The sequence below is a fragment of the Haliotis rubra genome, unplaced genomic scaffold, assembly GCF_003918875.1.
Source record: "Haliotis rubra isolate DU_JTF1 unplaced genomic scaffold, ASM391887v1 Scf250, whole genome shotgun sequence".
Classification (NCBI taxonomy): domain Eukaryota; kingdom Metazoa; phylum Mollusca; class Gastropoda; order Lepetellida; family Haliotidae; genus Haliotis; species Haliotis rubra.
The window spans coordinates 330,764-342,348 of NW_025766559.1; the positions used below are offsets into that span (position 1 = coordinate 330,764).

Below are 11,585 nucleotides of genomic sequence, written 5' to 3' on the forward strand. Positions count from 1 at the left end.
ATCTCTGGAGGAAATTTACCCAAAAACCCGTCTTCATTGTGGCCTCTATCAGCTAGACATGTATGTCGGCTGTCCGTAAGTTTCGATCTACTATTTGCTTTTTCTATGATGTAAGCAAGGAGGGAATAAATTGCTGCTGGTCGACCAAGAAGAAATGAAAAGTTTCTCATTTTGCAATTCCAAACAAAGATACATTCACAAGTGCAATGGGAGGCCTCAAATGAGTTTGAAAGCGAACACTTTGATACCTTAAACAGACTCTACGATGTGGAGCAAAGGGCATTTTGGTCTCTGTTACGTGCAAACAACAATAAAATTCAAGTTGGGGCTTTTGTCAAGTTTCTCAATACCCTAAAGAAGTTGACTGCATGAAATCTGTGATGTGCTCAAATCTGGACGAAAGCTTTGTCAACGCCTTTAAGAAAGTGGTGATGGAGAAGGTTAATCATCTCAAAGACTAGATTCACACTACTGAATATGACATCAAGCAATGAGACAAAGAGTATATGCAGACAGCGTAAGAATAGCAAAGCTGCAGTCATGGATGGAATCTCGTACAAACTCCTGAATTGTGGAGGACCTTACTTGTATACTTTTCTTTCGGAGCTCTTTAACAGGATTCTCCCAACAGGATACATACCACGACCATGGGAAAAAGGAATAATTGTCCCTATCTATAAAGGCCATAACAAAGAGAAAACATCTCCGGATTCATATAGATGCGTAACCTTGCTGCCTGTAATATCAAAACTGTTTGAAATGGGATGGCCTAAAAGTCGGGCCGGGTCAAGGCGCGCGGGGCGAATCTATTATTGGCCAATAAACCCATTAACGAAAACCATGCCTACAACTAATCAATGCAACATACACTCATGATAATAATGATCAATCGGAAGCCACAAACGCGTACCATAATAACTTTATTACGAGTATATCGGCTAAAACCCAGGAATACGAGAAGCCTGTGAACTGGCTGACCGAGTGGACTCGTTAAACGAATTTAAAACGTGTAAATACTTCAGCAAATTCCGATACACATTTCCGTCGGCCCGAAAATATATTTACATCTATATCCAATCACACACCACCCCATAAATTCACTATTCATCGTATTTAAAGCATGCCCACATTTAAATGATGCAATCTCTTCCCCACACTCTCAACATTATCTCCGCCACAATTTTCCGCCCGGCTTGGCTCGAGCCGTCAAAAGCAACTTAAACGTAACACACGTATCTTGAATTGTGTTTAAATCCATCGACTGGTATTATATCTACCTAAATATTGCTTTGTAATGTTATAAAATGCAACATGTGAAGAAAACGGCTCCGTTAAAGTGAAGCCCTCTTCTCTCTCCATTCACAATATAGTATCAATCAAAAGTGTTTAGTCTCTGTTCAGCCCGACTTGGCCAGGGCTCTCAAAAACACCTTAAACCGCACACATGATGTATCCTGAAATGTCTTTATATCCATAGAGTAGTGTTATATCTACCTACATATCACTTCACAGAGTCTCAAAGCGTAGTATTTGAAGCAAACACCTTGCTCAAAGTGAAGCCCTATTTTCTATACATTCTCAACAAAGACGCAGGATCACAAGCGTTCGGTACGCCTTGGCCCGGGCTCTCAAAAACAACTTAAACCCCACACATGTATTCTGATTTGTGTTTAAATTCATAAATTAGTATTATATCTACCTAAATATCAATGTGTGATGTTACAAAATGGCACATGTAAAGATAACTGCTCCGTTAAAGTGAAGCCCTTTTCTCTCTCCATTCACAATATAGTCTCAATCAAAAGTGTTTAGTCTCTGTTCAGCCCGACTTGGCCAGGGCTCTCAAAAACAACCTAAACCTCACACATGTATCCTGATTTGTGTTTATATCCATAGGTTTGTATTATATCTACCTACATATCACTTCACAGGGTCTCAAAGCGTAGTATTTGAAGCAAAAACTTTGCTAAAGTGAAGCTATCTTTTCTACATATTCTCATCAAACAGTATCACAAGCTTTCGGTACGCCTTGGCCCGGTCTCTCAAAAACAACTAAAACCCCACACATGTATTCTGATTTGTGTTTAAATCAATAGATTAAAGTACTGTCGGAAATGCTAGAAAAATGCTTTTTAGCCTTAATATCTTTATAAAGGTGATAAATATACTATGTTGTCAATATATCAACTCGCCTATTGTCTACCTATTTTTTTATTGCAATCGATTTAACATTCCGATGCATTTAAAGGGCAGTTTACAGGAGAGAATTTGGTACCAAAACAGCAACTTAAGATTTTTTCAGTGTTCAACAACAGAAATCTGAAATAGTCTTTACATTTATGCTAATAATACAGGTGGTGTAAAAATATGAATTAACGTTTTTACTAAACAAATAAATGTTGAATGTTTGTGTTACTTTACTTAATTATCGTTTTCTTTATTGAAGAAATAATAATATAAATGTTAAGTCTTGATAAATAAGTTTCCCGTCATGTATGCACATCTTTATCACAACGTCCACTATGGCCAACGATTTGCAGTCGATTGTTGCGAAGGTTTATAGGTTTTTTCTGCTTAAAAAAGACAGAGGTAAACCTTTCATTAGTTAATTACAGAATGTGTAGAGCTGTTGGCATGTCTTACCAACAAGTTTACAATATCGTGAACAAATCAGACAAGACAGGGACCGTCTCAAATGCAAAACCGGGACGTAAAACCATCCTTGACAACTTTGACAAGGGAGTGCTTAGACGGGCGGTCTACAAACTTTATGAGAAGAAAAATATATATACATGTATTCTAAAGAGGCTACACCAGTGACTTCGTTAAATCTTTGGCCAATGTTCACAACTAGATTAAACTGACCGAATTACATCCATATTTTTTCATTTAAATAAACTGTTGACATTGCAAAACATTTATTAAAACGTTGCACATTTCTACAATCAATCGATAAGATAACACAAGTGATAGGATTCTTTCCAATGTACAGTAATTCGTATGTTTATTTCAAAACAAACACACATACACAAATGATCCCTTACATAACTGATACGTATACTATACGTACACATATTCAACATTTTGCAGAAAACATCTATTGAGATGACCCCTCGCCCGAGCGTGTGCTCAGGTGTCAATTTCACCTGTCGATAGCGTGCATGCTGATGACGTAACACAGGCAGTTAATGATTGTTTCAAATAACGTCCCACTACCCCTTATTTTTCTAAGTTTTGGGTATTTTAATTAGTAAAAACACATTTTAGAGCATGACTCAAAATTTATTCCCTCGGTCTACATTAGGTAGATGTTTCTTGAAGTGATATTTGTTATTTAAGTAACTGCAATACCTCTGATTATATCTACTATTATATCTACCTAAATATCAATGTGTGATGTTACAAAATGGCACATGTAAAGATAACTCCTCCGTTAAAGTGAAGCCCTTTTCTCTCTCCATTCACAATATAGTCTCAATCAAAAGTGTTTAGTCTCTGTTCAGCCCGACTTGGCCCGTGCTGTCAAAAACACCTTTAACCTCACACATGTATCTTGAAATGTGTTTAAATCCATAGATTAGTATTATATCTACCTACAGAGTCTCAAAGCGTAGTATTTGAAGCAAAAACGGTCCTGAAAGTGAAGCTATCTTTTCTACATATTCTCAACAAAGACACAGTATCACAAGCGTTCGGTACGTCTTGGCCCGGGCTCTCAAAAACAACTTAAACCCCACACATGTATTCTGGTTTGTGTTTGAATCCATAGATTAGCATTATATCTACGTAAATATCAATGTGTGATGTTACAAAATGCCACATGTAAATATAAATGGTTCGTTAAAGTTAGCCCTTTTCTCTCTAAATGACTGGTATAGACAGCTATCTGGTCACCGTTAGCTTACGCAGCCAGCAGCGAAAATCCTGTTTTATATGATTCCAGCAGTATACTATCCTCGCCTGTGGGAGTTCTTTCTGTAAAGCTCTGGTGATGGCTTTCTCTCTGTCCGCTACAAATAGTATCCGGCTGGAATCAAAGATTGGCAGTTTGTCTCTGAGTGTATCCAGGAAATATTGATGGACCTTCGTAAATTAACGTTCATGAATAAGAAAGGCCAAAGGAATCACTGGTTCTTTTTTTAAATTGCCGTGATGGTAGAGGATAGTGGTTACATAGAAATCTCCCAAATTGAATGTGGTGTCATATCCAAGAATGATACGTGTAGCAGGTGTCTTGTCAGCCATAACTTTGAGGTCGTTCATAATGTTATCTAATGCCAATACTATTCGGAGATCTGGATAGGTGGTGATACCAAGGACAAAGGGCTCAAGGTGATAGGCAAGTTCTTGAACACTGTATATAGTATCTTGATTAAGTTTCTGTTGATTTCGTCGTAGTTCTCCTTGGTTCCGGACCTGTTTCTTGTTTCGTGGGTTCAAGATGCCTTGTAATGTGCCGGAAACAGATGGATCACTTACTAAATCACGATACGTTGCTGAAGGGCCTTTGTTGGATTCCCTGGCATTTGCTAGGACAGACGCAGCAGTTCTACGGTGTTCCTGATTTCCTTGTACTCTGTTACCATGGGGCTTGGGCTTGTATGCTGAATGGTCTCCTTTGTAATAAACTAAAACTAAATCGGGGATATCTGGATGGCGGAATTCCTGTTTGCTGAACGGTGGTGGGACTTCTTCAGAATCTACTGTAAAATAATATTTCGTGAGTATTTGCTTGCCAGCTTTTATCGTTTTTGAGCCTTGATTTTTCCACCTGTATTGATCTGCTCGGCCGTCAACTGAAAACAAATAGGACCTTGTATCAGTGCTCTGTAGTGACTTGAAACAGTTGCAGACTCGAATAATGAGCTGAATACTTACACTTTTTGTTGGGGTCGCCACCGGTCGAGAACAGATACACTTCCGTACCCTTTGGTCTGCATGGTGGAGTGAATGTTATTCGCTCGTGTTCTGGATGTTCTAAAAAGTATTAATGAATATTTCATACATCTCAGGACAAATTGGTGTTTTGATGTTTTGAACATTGATAAGTGTCTGGTAGAGTGTGGTATAGGTAAGAAATTTTATTATGGTGCTGCAGAACGTGTCTCACCAAATAAAAAAGGACTTCATGGGCTTTGGGTTTTGTATCCTTTATAAGATAGATAGGCAAATCACTGCCGCCGTAAAGCATCGAGTAATCCTGAAAAATATGCATACATAAGTAATGTCATATACACATACACGCTAATACTTCTTTGAGTGGCATTTTAGAAGTTGGGAAGTACAATATAGAACAAGCTTTATGGATAACAACTTCTTTTTATTCGTGAGTGCGACGTTTCGATACAGATTCTTGTACCGTTGTCAAGCATTGAATCGAAACGTCGCACTCACGAATAAAAAGAAGTTGTTATCCTTAAAGTTTGTTCTAAATAATATAACGCTACTATTTGCTGGACTTCACAATTCGTTAAAGTAAAGAATGCATGCTAGCGTATGTGTTGTAAAAAGTATCTTACCATCACCGGCTGCTTACAGGTGGTGGGTCGGGAAGCAGCTGTCAGTTGGGACTGGAAAGAAGCAGACGTGATTTAAAGAACAAATCTACATCCAATAAAGAGAGTTAGTAATCGTGTATGTGACGAGTAAGAAGAAGCGTGTTTCTACCTTATGTGTTGTAAGTATCTTACCTTCACCGGCTGCTTACAGGTGGTGGGGAGGGAAGCAGCTGCCAGTTGGGACTGGAAAGAAGAAGACGTGGTTTTAAAGAAGACGGTTTTTGAAATAACAATATTATTGTTCAGGAAAATCAGATGTTTATGAGAATTGTTGGTATTGCATATTTCACCTTGTCAGCCATCTTATTCCGGGGAAGCACTGCTGCATGTACAAGGGGTGGAAAGTCGACCTGCAGTAGATAGTAATGTTTAGATGGTTACAAAAACAACGAATTAATCATACGAAGTTGTATGTTGTATACGATTTTCCTATATGTACCTCAGAAGTGATGTCCAGTGAAGCTGTGACGCCGACAGGTTTTTCTTCACAGGCTTGTGCGTAAGTCACTCTCGACGTGGTAGAAGTCGTTGGTGTAGTGGGAGTTATCAACGGTAGTCTAGTGGGATTATTCAACGGTTGCGTACACTTGGACAGAATAATTCATGTTTAGCTTGCTATGCTTATTAAAAAGAAATATACGTAAGAAATAAGATTTGACGTTGAATTTACCTATAGCTGTTCATGTCAGTAGAAGAACAAACCTGTGAAATACAGCAAACGGGTGACAGCCGAAACAACACAACACAGTATTATCATTGATGCCTAATGGCTGTTACCATTTGTCCGAAAACAGAGCAGAAATGTTAATACACATCTGTACTGAAAGCAAGTACACGGTAAATGAAGGTTCTCGTCAAACCGGAGACTTGGCCTTATGACACATTAATATAGTAAGTATTTGATGAATGCAAACAATAATAATCCCTATTTGAATAACATACCACCGAAAGAGCACAGATAATATCTGAAGCCAGCTGCTTCTGTCCTGCTGTTCTCAGGTGAAGCCCATCGCAGGCAATGAACTCCTGCCTTACCCTCCCGGAAGACATGAAGTTAGGGTGGCCGACATAGGTCAATCCATTCTCACCATAAAAGTGTTTCACTTTCTCGTTGAGGGTGTAAGCCTTCTCGCTGAGGGAATCCTGATTTCCACGGCCTTGTCGCCATCTATTCCGGTATCTTGGGGTGACACCGGAAAGGAGTACGACAGCTCAGTGTAACATAGCATACAAAATATTATGTGCATCCACCAGATCTTTTGCCCACTGGCTGAAATCTGAAAAATGGAATTTATCTAAAAAGTAATCTGGAGTCGGACACTGCCTTGGACGTTTAACCTCACTTTGCAACCGCTCGTATATGTAAATATCAGATTAAAAGAAGTTGTTATCCATAAAAACATAACATGTATTCAAATGTCAGATTGAGCTCGACAGTTTTTAAACGGGTGCATAAAACTAGATGACATACCGTGGGTTCTGTTTCCTTATAATGTCAACCAGTTTGGCGAAGTTGTCCAAGACCTGCCCAGGCGTCCTAGGCATGTACGCCAGGTCGTTGATCCCAACGTGGACGATGATGAACTGGAAACAATGTTGAATTAAAACTCACTTCAGAAATGACTCGATTTGGGTGATCAAAACATAAGATACGCTTTTTAGCATCCGATATCCACAATGATGGGTATATTACGACTACGCGCGTGAAATAATCCTCATTCTGTGCACAATCCGACATTCTTCAACTGTTTCCTACCTTAAAGTTCTCCATGTCCCACAACAGATCGGAAATGTCAGCCACCTTGGCTCCGGACAGAGACCTTGTCACGATCCCTTCTTTCTGCGTATAACGTCCAACATACTTCAGTAACGAGTCGCCAACAAGTAATGCAGACATTTTCAGATCAGATGATGCTGCTACTCGACGAAATTGGATGTTTAACGTCGACTTCTGGCGTAAGCCAATTTCGCCGACGGGGTAGGTGGGAGCTAATATAATAAATAATAAATGTTAATAAGGGATAAACCACCTTACCTGGCGTGTGCAGAGTATGGATAAATGAAATTGAGAGCCGTGTCTGAAGTTGTAGGGGGGGGGGGGGACAGAATGGATAATCGAGGTTTGAACGGCTGGCCTGAATGTTGCAGTAAGTGGGAGGTCAGAGAGGTGGCTGCAGTTTATTTAATGAGTTTTAGATTCTTTTTAGAAGGTTTGAGTTTTGTAGGAATAATGTTAGGGCGTTGAAGATACTTGTTGGGTTGTGGGGGTTGAGGAGTAGTGGGATGTTATTGTGATATTTAGAGGGAATGCTGTTTTGTAGTAGCTTAATGTTTGTCTTTTGTAGCTGGCAGTGTATGAGTATGTGATTTATGTCTTCTTGGGTATTACAGTGTGTGCATAGTCCATCTGCATGTCTATTTTGTTTGTAGAGTGTGTGGTTGAGGTTTGTGATGCCTGTGATGAGTCTGTTTATGTCCGAGTCGATATTTTTAATGTTTGAGAATCTAGGGATTTTTCTTAAGTGTGATTTTATAATGGAAGTAACCCATTTTGATTTGTTGTTGTTTATGTTGTGTTGAAAGTCAGTATGAAGGATATTTGATTTACTGAGTTGTTTAGTTTCTGTTTTGGATGTATGAAAGTTTATATTTGGTGATTTTTGTGTTGTTGCTAATTTGGCTGCTGTATCTGCTGTGTCGTTTCCTAATATGTTTGAATGGCCTGGTATCCAGGTGAAAGTTATGTTTTTATTTGCTCGTTTAAGTGAGTCGGTTTGGATTGTGATATTATGAATGAGATCAGGGCGATATTTGGAGTACTTGTTATGTATTTGCCTAATGGAGTTTAGTGAGTCGGAGAGAATTAAGAAGTTAGATTGTCGGAGGGTGGGTATTAGGTGGAGTGCAGTGAGGATAGCTGTTAGTTCTGCTGTGTGTATTGAGGTGTGGTTTGTATAGTGCAGGTTGGTTGTAATGGGGGTTGTTGGACATGTATGCCTATACCAGTTGTTTTGTTTGGGTTGATAGAAGCGTCTGTATATATGGGTGTGTGTGTTGGTAGTTATTGTTTATATAGTTGTTTGTGATGTTTGTTATGGTGGATTTGTTGGAGTTGTTTGGTAACTGCTGGAGAATGTTGTCTAGGGTGGTGTCTGTGGTGGGTGGGGGGTATGTCGAGAATGTAGCTTGTAATGGGAGGTGTGTGTTGTATGTCGTTAAGCTGTTGTGCCTGTAGTAGTTTATGGAGGTGGGTGAGGCATGGAGCTTTCAGGGGATTTAATTTGAATTTCTTGAGTGTTGATTTCCTTATGTTGCTGTATTTATGTGTGACGAGTTTAAATAGTGGGTTATGTTGGGCCCCAGCCCAGTAAGTGAGTGTTGTTTGGTTGATTCTTTGTGTGAATGAAGTGGTGCCTGAGAGTAGAAGTAATGTGTTTAGGGAGGTGCCAGCCCTCGTGCCTAGGGCTAATTTTAGGGCTTTATATTGGATGGAGTTTATTTTTTGGAGATTACAGGAGGAGAGGGTGTGGAGAATCGGGGCGGCGTAGTCCAGTTTAGGCAGTATGAGCGTTTTGTATATGTTGATGAGTGTGTGTTTGTCGGCACCCCAGTTTGTGCCGCTGATGGCTCTCATTAAGTTGAGATCTTTTTGACAAGAATTGACCAGGTTGTGAATGTGGGGTGTCCATGTCATATGTTGGTCAAACGTTATTCCTAGGAATTTTGCTTCCTTTTTTAATTCAATTTTTTGGTTATTTAGGTGCAGTTTGGGTGTTAAATTTTGCATTCGTTGTGTTTTGAAGAGTATGCCCACGGTTTTTAACGTTAATGAGGAACCCCCACTGTTGGGGCCCAATTTTGAATATGATTAAGCATTTTTGGCATTTTGTAGAGGCTTGTTTGACAGAAGTGGAGGAAGTCCAGAAAGAAATATCGTCGGCAAATTTGGCTTTTTGAAATTTCAGGCCATTTATCTGGGAATATGTCGTTGATCATGAAATGAAAAAGTGTTGGTGATAATATGCTGCCCTGGGGGTCCCATGTTCTAGGGGATGGGGGTCCGAGAGGGTGTTGTGAGATTTGAGGATTATCTGTCTATTATTAAGGAAAGAGTGAATGAAATTTAGAATTCTGCCGTTAATGGCATATTTTTGGAGTTTTTGTATGAGGCCGTTTTGCCAAACCATATCAAATGCTTTACTAAAGTCGATGAAGATGGCCATGGTGTATTGTTTTTGTGCATGGGCTACCTTGATGTCTTGTTCCAAATGTAAAATATGGTCTAAAGTTTGCCTGTTTGGAGTAAAGCCGCTCTGGTCCTCCTCAATTAGATTTTTAGTATATATGAGGTGTTTGAGCCTGTGGTTAATAATGCTTTCTAAAGTTTTACATAGATAAGAGGTGAGGGAGATAGGGCGATAAGAATCAGGCTCATTTTTAGGTTTCCCTGTTTTGAGAACTGGCACCACCTTGGCTGTTTTCCATGTGTTTGGGATAGTACCTGAGGTCCAGATATGATTAAAGAGGGTAAGTGTTAAGTTTTGCATGTTAGGTGTTAATTTGTTCAGTATAGTGTATGTAATGGTATCTGGACCCGGGGCTGAGGCTGTCTGTTTGTTTCTGAGAGCAGATTGGAGTTCATGTATATTTATTATTTTGTTTATAGGTAAATCTGTGTGTGGTGGTTGTGGGGTGTATGGGGGCTGCTTTTTCATGGTGTTTTGAAAAGAAGGCGGGTAGTTGGTGGAGCTACTGACGGCCGAGAGGTGGGCAGCAAATGCATTAGCTCTGTCTTTATTTGTGGCTAGGTCCGGAAGGTTTGGGTAAATAGTTTTTTGGGAAATACCCTTAATGGCGTTAAATTTTTTCCACATAGTTCTAGAGTTTCGACTTGTTAGCTTAAGGGTGGAACAGAATTGTTTCCAATGGTCATTTTTTGCTGCCTCTATTAATTTCTTAGTTTTATTTCTTAGTAGTTTTGCCAAATGTAATTTCGAACGGTCCCTCTTTGATTGATTAAGGGCCTTTTTTCTTGCCTTTCTGGCGTTGATGATTTCTGTGCTCCACCAAGGGACTGTTTTTTGTGTAGGGTTATATCGAAAAGTTGGAATGCATTTTTTTGAGATGTCAAGTATGGTACTAGTGAGGTTTGTGTTGAAAGTGTTTATGTCTGTGTTGAAAATGGCTGTGGTGTCTATTTGTTTACAAAGTGTTGAGAATTTTCTCCAATTTGCTTTTTTAATGTTGAATCGTAGTTCTGTGTGTGGTTGTGGTGGGGTGGTGGTGGGTGTGGTGTGGGTGGGTATGTGTGATGTGATTGTGATTTTAATGGGGCAGTGGTCACTGCCCCAGGTGTCATTGTGGACCTCCCATATACAAGATTGTGTAAGTTTAGGTGTAGTGAGTGTAATATCTATTGCTGTGGGTGAATGTAGGTGGGAGAGTGGGTATCTTGTAGGTTGGTTGTCGTTAAGTGTGCTTAGGTTGTGTTTGTCCAGCCAGTCGGAAAGACGAGTCCCATTAGTGTTGGTGAAAGGTCTAGTGCCCCACAGTGGATGGTGAGCGTTGAAATCTCCGAGGATAATGGTATATGGGCTTATGAATTTGGATAGTATTTCTAAATCAGTAGTAGTGATTATGTAGGTGGGTCTTCTATATACGTTTATGATGGTAAATTCTTTATTATTAAGTTTTGTTTTAATAGCCAGGACTTCTAGATCTTGGGTGGGGATATCAAAAGTGGTATAGTTTAATTGCTCTGTTATAAAAAAGCCCAGGCCTCCGGCAGGGGGGCCTGGGATATTTACTGGCCGAGGTCTATCTTTCCGAATGAAAATATAGCCTGGTATTTTGAAGGCGTTTTTAGGTGATAGTTTGGTTTCTTGCAGAGCGATTATTTGGGGGGAGATTTTATTTTGGGCGATGAGTGCCTTAAGTTCATGCCCATGTACTCGGAGTCCGTTGCAGTTCCACTGTAATATAGCCATGGTTGCAGAAATTTGTAGCAGTAGATTAGTAAAGACCATG

At 39.6% G+C, this 11,585-nt stretch overlaps 1 protein-coding gene across 1 annotated transcript; it reads right to left on the reverse strand.

Moving 5' to 3' along the window:
- Window positions 1-4,092: 4,092 nt before the first annotated feature.
- Window positions 4,093-6,684, reverse strand: LOC124279472. Its single transcript, XM_046715292.1, has 8 exons — window positions 6,501-6,684; window positions 5,998-6,144; window positions 5,849-5,908; window positions 5,691-5,741; window positions 5,520-5,570; window positions 5,176-5,200; window positions 4,879-4,977; window positions 4,093-4,796 (listed from the first exon to the last, which is right to left on the reverse strand). The coding sequence occupies exons 1-8, from the start codon at window positions 6,606-6,608 to the stop codon at window positions 4,093-4,095; spliced, it is 1,245 nt and encodes a 414-aa protein (XP_046571248.1). The 5' UTR covers window positions 6,609-6,684.
- Window positions 6,685-11,585: the final 4,901 nt, after the last annotated feature.

What these genes read in the sequence shown, in the direction of transcription:
- LOC124279472 (XM_046715292.1), bottom strand. Translation starts at nt 6,608, where the DNA reads ATGTCTTCCGGGAGGGTAAGGCAGGAGTTCATTGCCTGCGATGGGCTT. An exon ending in GGAATAAGATGGCTGACAAG is followed by an intron (nt 5,742 to 5,848) that starts GTGAAATATGCA and finishes TCTTCTTTCCAG; the next exon opens with TCCCAACTGGCAGCTGCTTC. An exon ending in CCTGTAAGCAGCCGGTGAAG is followed by an intron (nt 5,571 to 5,690) that starts GTAAGATACTTA and finishes GCTTCTTTCCAG; the next exon opens with TCCCAACTGACAGCTGCTTC.